This window comes from Camelina sativa, chromosome 20 (assembly GCF_030686135.1).
Source record: "Camelina sativa cultivar CO46 ecotype springtype chromosome 20, ASM3068613v1".
In the NCBI taxonomy this organism is placed as follows: domain Eukaryota; kingdom Viridiplantae; phylum Streptophyta; class Magnoliopsida; order Brassicales; family Brassicaceae; genus Camelina; species Camelina sativa.
Window position 1 is genome coordinate 35,643,642 of NC_141899.1, and position 7,128 is coordinate 35,650,769.

Below are 7,128 nucleotides of genomic sequence, written 5' to 3' on the forward strand. Positions count from 1 at the left end.
CTATCTATAAAACCAAAATCTGATTTTTCTTTTATGTGTAGGGATGTTAACTTTTTTTCTTCTTCTTATGATATCTTATTAAACTGATGTCATATTTTATTTTGTTTGTAACTTCTTAATAATCTAGTCAAAGTTATGTATGGAACGCGTGAAGGGGCTATTAAATAACTTACAAATGTTGATAGTGTGATTATAATCTTGTGGCTAATAATATTCAGCCAATTGTTATTTTTTTGGGTGGAGGTTTAGCACTTGTACATAAATTACTCACACTTTCTTTGCTATTTTTTTTTTTTTTTGTGTAGATATCCATCCTTATATAAATAGAAAAATATAAGAAAATATAAGTAATTATTTAGCATAAGACAAATGGGATATTATATTTGTTGTGTCATTAAGATATACTTTGAAAAATAAATTTATATAGTAAATCAAACTTTTGAATATTTAGATAGCAGCCTGTAATACATCTGTATTCAAAAAATTTATAGTACAAAAATAGCCATTAATAATTAAGAATTAATAGTAATAGATAATTGGATTTCTTACTTCAAGTAATTCAATAATTTTTCCCAAAATAAATCTACTAGTGTAGACACGTTGCATTGACTATAAGTCAATTTGTGAAATATGAAAAAGGAAAAAATCCACAAAGGATACACCAAATATTTTCCGATTGTATATATATAAATAAGAGAAACATTAGGAGAAGCAAAAGAAAATTAAAAAAAAAAAAAAAAAAAGAATTTATGTAATAAATCCGACCAGATAAACCAATATTATTGTCTTTCTTCCGCTCCTTGTCTCTCTATCTCTCTCTCAATTAGATTCTGTGCTTCTGCGATCAGCTAAGATCCGATCCGCCACCGTCTCAGAAGTCCGATCAGATCCGATTCCAGATAAGCAAATCGGGTCGGGTATGACTCGTCGGTGCTCTCACTGCAATCACAATGGCCACAACTCTAGGACTTGTCCCAATCGCGGGGTGAAGCTGTTTGGTGTTAGGCTCACCGAAGGTTCGATCCGGAAAAGTGCAAGTATGGGTAATCTTAGCCATTACACGGGTTCTGGATCGGGTGGGCATGGTGGAACCGGGTCTATTACTCCTGGTTCTCCGGGTGATGTCCCTGACCATGTCCCTGGTGATGGTTATGCTTCCGAGGATTTCGTTGCTGGCTCTTCCTCTAGCCGCGAGAGAAAGAAAGGTTTCTCCTTTTTTTTTTTTGATTTCTCGCTTATATATTTTTTTCAAACAAAAATCAAATTCCTTTTTTTTTTGTACGAATCAATTCAATCATCCGTACAATCCGTGGGAAATAAGTTTATCTTGCATCATAGTCGCTTAAATTGCATTATGTAACCAGAGTTTGATGTGTGTTTATTGCAGTTCCGGTGAGGAATTTGTCTGATTGAATGTGGATTTGTGTGTTTGGTTTGGTTTTCTCTTTAGGAACTCCATGGACAGAGGAGGAACACAGGATGTTCTTATTAGGTTTACAGAAGCTGGGAAAAGGCGATTGGCGAGGTATCTCAAGGAACTATGTGACTACAAGGACACCAACGCAAGTTGCTAGCCATGCTCAGAAGTATTTCATCAGACAATCCAATGTGTCTCGTCGCAAAAGACGTTCTAGTCTCTTTGATATGGTTCCTGATGAGGTTAGTTTCCTTCCTTCACTCAAAAACACTTATTTGTTCGGTCTTATGCACATCTTTTTTTTTTTTTTTTTTTATTAGTATTATAGTTAGAGATTGAATAATTCGTAGGGGACACTTGGCTTGTCTTCTACATTTCGATATGAAACGAGAATTACAAAAATAGTTGGATTCTGTTAATAGAATATGCTTTAGGGTACCATTTTGCAGCTAATCTTGGTTAAGCAATTGAATAAAGAACGGACTCGTCTAAAAGATTAAAAGCATGGAATTTTAAACCCCTTTTGGTCTTGAAATGCAATTCTTTTTGTATATATTCTGTTTATGCATCTACATTGTCCTTGTAGGTTGGAGACATTCCGATGGATTTGCAAGAACCGGACGGAGAGAACATTCCTGTGGAGACAGAAATGCAAAGCGCTGACGCTGTTCATCAGACACTTGCTGCTCCTAGCTCCCTTCAAGCACCATCAATCTTGGAAATTGAAGAATGTGAATCCATGGACTCCACAAACTCTACCACCGGGGAACCAGCTGCTGCTGCTGCTTCTTCTTCTGCTGCTTCCAGACTGGAAGAAACTACACAACTGCAATCACAACCACAACCGCAACAGCAACCACAACCACAACCGCAACAACAACTACCTGGCTCATTCCCGATACTCTATCCAACCTACTTCTCACCGTATTACCCGTTTCCATTCCCAATATGGCCTGCTGGTTATGTTCCTGAACCACCCAAGAAAGAGGAAACTCATGAGATTCTCAGACCAACTGCCGTGCACTCCAAAGCCCCTATCAATGTTGATGAGCTTCTCGGTATGTCTAAGCTTAGCCTTGCAGAGTCCAACAAGAATGGAGAATCCGATCAGTCCCTTTCGCTGAAGCTAGGTGGCGGCTCATCGTCAAGACAATCAGCATTTCACCCAAACCCTAGCTCTGACAGTTCGGACATCAAAAGCGTGATACACGCTTTGTAAAAGGATCTTTGGAAAGTGACTGTCTAAAATGGCAACTTGATGGAAGATCTCTTGTCTCTGGGGTTGGGGTTGGGGTTGTGACAGGTTAGTTGTTGGTTTACAGTAACTTAAATAAGATTTGCTTTGTTAGGTTGTTTAACTTGGTAGGATGTTTTTTAGTTCAGCTTTGATCATTAGGGAGAAAAGAAAAAGAAAAAAAAAAAAAGGGAGAAAAACAAATTATTTTTTTTTTTGCTTACATTTCTTTATATTTTGTATGTTTTATTTTTGACTCTAGGATGCGTTAATTTCCGTTTAATGTGTACTAAAATTTAGAATTTATTAGTTTTGAATAAATAAAAAGACAGTTTGCTTATCCACCTCTGACCATACTATCCGGGATTGAAAACGAAAATTAAATCAATCCGAACCGGTTAAAACCGGACTCCAGATTCTTCTCGCAGCTTTGATTGAGTAGCCCAATGCTTTTAGATCAGAATTCACGAGTTGCCCAAGCGTTTCATAAGATAAATAAATAGCCAAATGGGCTTAAGTTGTACTAAATGGGCCTTAAAAGACTTATTGACGTGTCAAAATCGGAAGCGTTCAATTTAGGGCGATGAGTATCATCGAGAGTGTTCCCGCGTTCACCACCGTCCACCGATTGACTTTTTGGATAAAAAGCCCAAAGTAAAAAATGGAAAAAGTAACCGCGGTGATTAACGTCGGTGGCCACGTGGCACGTAACGCTCTCTGTTTTTTTTTCCATTCGTCGTCGTCGTCGTGTCGATATTTTTGTCCCCCTTTTCGGTGTTTCCCCTTCACAAGGCGCGATTTGAGTCGCCTCGCATTTCAAACCCTTCTTTTCTCCGGCGTAAAACCCCTTTGCTCTCTATCTCTCTCTTGCATTAAAAACCCTAGTTTCGTCATCAGCTTCGTAATCAGCGATGCTTCCACACTCGTACACCGTCGATTCGCTTTCGCAATCTCAAGACCTAGCGTCGGCTATACTCGCAGCTTCCACGCCGCCTAATATCTCCGACGCTTGCTCTTCCGTTGAATCGTTTCTACAGTCGCACACGCCTGATCAGTGTCGTCATTTCTTCTCTGTTACATTCCCGAGTTTAATCTGTAAGTTCTTCGGCTTCGGCGACCCAACCGCCGCATCTCCGGCACAGTCTTCGTCGCCGCCGCCGAACGGTTGGATCGATGTAATCTCGGCGGCTAACGATTTGGATTTAGCGGAAAGGGTCTTCGCTCTGTTATCCCCTAGTGGTATACTCATGAGCTCAATCTTTGCTGTCGATAAATTGTCTCTTGTTAAGTACGTTTTCCCGACGGAACGTTTACCGGAGTATGCTCGGTTCATGCTCTCAAGCGAGAAGGATCGAACTGCGTTATCTAATCTGTGCCCCTTTTTGAATGGTAAAATTGAGGAGGATTCACTTCGGGGTTCATCTTATGAAGTTAGGCTTAATGTTTTCGAGTATTACATGTTTTGGCTCTCTTATTATCCCGTTTGTAGAGGAAACAGTGAGACTTCTGCATCTGTGGTTCCTATCCAGAAGAGAAAGATGTCTAGGTTACAGAATTGGACACATATCAAAGGTTTTCCTGGTAGTAGTAGTAATAAGCGTGATTCAGATCAGAAATTAGAGTGTAATCTCTACTTAAGGCTTCTTTACTCATATCTGAAAGCCTTTGTTCCTGTTTTCGACTTAAATGCTCACCAGCCTTATCGTAGCTCTCTTTTGCATTACGGATATGGGTATGATGTGTCAGTGATGACAAAAGCTGAGTTCTTGGTGAATCTCTTCTTGCATTATTGGTTGGTTGAGAATGACTTCTCACCGTTCCCTGTTGTTGCGGCTAAATCTTTCCGTTCTGCTGTGGAGGAGATTCCACCTACTTGTGGGTTGGAAGAAGTTGTGAAGTTGCTTGTCAAGTATCTGAATTTGAGCTGGGTTACAAGTGGTGGCGTGACTGAAAACTACGTTGAGTATGGCGAGAGCCCGCGGTGGAAGACACCGGCTTCAGGATCGTCATTCCATGTTGCGAATTTGAACCTTAGGCCGCTCACTTCCTGGAATACCCATTTACAGAGACCGCTCTATCGTTATATACTGAGGAGCTTCTTGTTCTGTCCTACAAGTGGAAGCTCAATGAAGAATGCATCTCAGGTGTTCTCCATATGGGTTATGTACCTGGAACCATGGATGATCAGTTTGGATGATTTCTCAGATCTTGAAGCTGCTTCAAATGGATCTGTAAAAGATGTGAAACAGGATGAGTCTTATGAATCACGCGTTTGTGGATACACGACTTTGTGGCAGAGCTATGTGATATCCAATTATCTCTACTACAGTTCTCTTGTCATGCATTTTATTGGCTTTGCGCACAAGTTCCTTCACACTGATCCAGAAATAGTAACTCAGATGGTTCTAAAGGTTTGAAACCTAGCTTAAGCTATTTTTCTCAAATTCATGGGTTTATCTGTTGGTAAATGGATTGCAAGACTTCTGTTTTTAAATCTTAATGTGATTGGTTCTATTGTGTCTCTCTAAAATAGGTGATGAGTGCATTGACATCCTCAAAAGAGCTTTTGGTTCTGATGAAGAATATTGATAAAGCCTTTCACTCCAAACAAACTGGACCAGGAAATTCAAATGTGAACGAATTGTCTAGATTTGCTCCATCTATCCGTGAGCAGTTGAAGGTATGCTTATATTTTTCCTCAACACCATATTTGTTATCTGTTCTCTGGCTCTCGTCATAAAAAAGGGAATCTAGCTTAATTCATCACAACACCCTTGGAAAGTTCAGCAAAAGCACTGTAAAATCATTTTTTTTCACATAAAACACAAACTCTATACTGACAAATCATGTTTAACTGCTGGTGGAACTTCAGGATTGGGAAGATGGGTTGTGTGAGAGCAACGCTGATGGATCATTCTTACATGAAAACTGGAACAAAGACTTAAAACTCTTTAGTGATGGTGAAGATGGCGGACAACAACTGCTTCAGGTTAATTTCTTCCTTTTATAATCTACTGTAGTGATAAGTTCGGAATAAAAAAGGTAGAAGATTAATAAATTTGTTATATGATGTCTAGAAAAGTGCTTATAAATAGCTCTGTTGAGGAATGATACAGTTGGCAAAGTTATGGATAACCTTCACATTTACTTGTTTTGCTGTTTGTAGCCGTTTATCTGAATTAACAGGAGATTATGTTGCTTGAAAATGAGATGAATTAGCAGACATCGGCGATGTTGTGAGCTAATTATTAACTTGGGAATCTATTTTTAAGGAATTGTTCGTGTAATTGTAATTCCAGAACTAGTTCTCCTACATTTGTTTTTCAGTACCCTAGTTGTATCAATAAGCCATCAGAATCCGTGAGCACACTTCTGCACGCTTGTTTACTTGAATCCGATACTATACTTTAGTTTATACGACTCTAGAATCCAATAGCTCATTAGGACGAGTGGAGCTTAAAACTTGTTAAACTTTGCTGAAGGGTTTTGTTCTTTGCATTTGCAGCTATTCATACTGCGGGCAGAAGCCGAACTGCAAACTGTATCCGAGAAAAACATCACAGAGGCCCTTAAGTGTGTAGATTCACTGAAATCGGCGGTTTCAAACTTCTTTGGGGGGCACGTCATAAAACCAATCGCCTTTTCCTTAGAGCCAGACCATCCCCAGAAAAACCGGGATGAGCTGTTCAAGCCACGTGGTGCTGGCAACCAAATAGCAGGCTGTGTGAAGTACAAAGGGGACTGGATGACACGTCCCATATCAGAGGACGAGGTTGTATGGATGGCTAAGTTGCTAATCAACATCTCTATCTGGCTCAATGATCGTCTCGGGCTAAACCAATCCGAGACCAATAAAGGCAAGAAAGAGAATCCAGAGTCTGTGTCGTACGTGGACGTATCAGGGGAAGATGTGAGAAACGTTACCGGAGCTGGAGATGCGGCGAGGATGTTGTTGCGAGGGATGGTGATGGTATTTGGTATGGTGCTGCAGCTGATGAAAAGATTCGGGGTTCGAGTCAACCTCCGGGTCATGGCGTCCAAAAAGTTTCTGATGCTTTTGTTCCTCTATATATTGTTTCTTGGACTCAAAAGGATTGTAACTAGAATGATTTGGTAGTGTTTTTTTTTTCTTGTTTGAAAGCTCTAAGGAAATAGACCCTCTTAAGTCGCAAAGAGGATTTTGATAGGATATGCAAAGCTTATTTACGAAACAGGGACGAATGTTTTTTGGTATTTACATATATGGCATAGTGCTGGGCATTGTTTTGCTAAAGTGTTCAAAGCATCATACCTTGACAGCAATCCAGATAAAGTAATTAGTTGTTCTTTAGGTAAACCCTTCAATCCAGATAAAGTGTTCATAGCTGTTTTTTGGAATATGGTATGATGCAAAATGGGGCATAATTGTCAGATAGCTCACATCACACAAATTGCATAATACTACTCTCACACAGGTACAAAAGGCCACCTTTTACTT

General features: G+C 39.6%; 2 protein-coding genes across 2 annotated transcripts; both read left to right on the top strand.

The window, feature by feature from the left end:
• The first annotated feature begins 663 nt into the window (after positions 1-663).
• LOC104772962 (transcription factor KUA1) lies at positions 664-2,991 on the top strand. Its single transcript, XM_010497514.3, has 3 exons — positions 664-1,205; positions 1,451-1,659; positions 2,004-2,991. Exons 1-3 carry the CDS (start codon positions 920-922, stop codon positions 2,634-2,636), a joined length of 1,128 nt encoding a protein of 375 aa, XP_010495816.2. The 5' UTR covers positions 664-919; the 3' UTR covers positions 2,637-2,991.
• A 381-nt stretch (positions 2,992-3,372) lies between these two features.
• On the top strand, positions 3,373-6,924 carry LOC104772025 (uncharacterized). Its single transcript, XM_019242480.2, has 4 exons — positions 3,373-5,062; positions 5,185-5,331; positions 5,524-5,640; positions 6,157-6,924. Exons 1-4 carry the CDS (start codon positions 3,563-3,565, stop codon positions 6,766-6,768), a joined length of 2,376 nt encoding a protein of 791 aa, XP_019098025.1. The 5' UTR covers positions 3,373-3,562; the 3' UTR covers positions 6,769-6,924.
• The last annotated feature ends 204 nt before the right edge of the window (positions 6,925-7,128 follow it).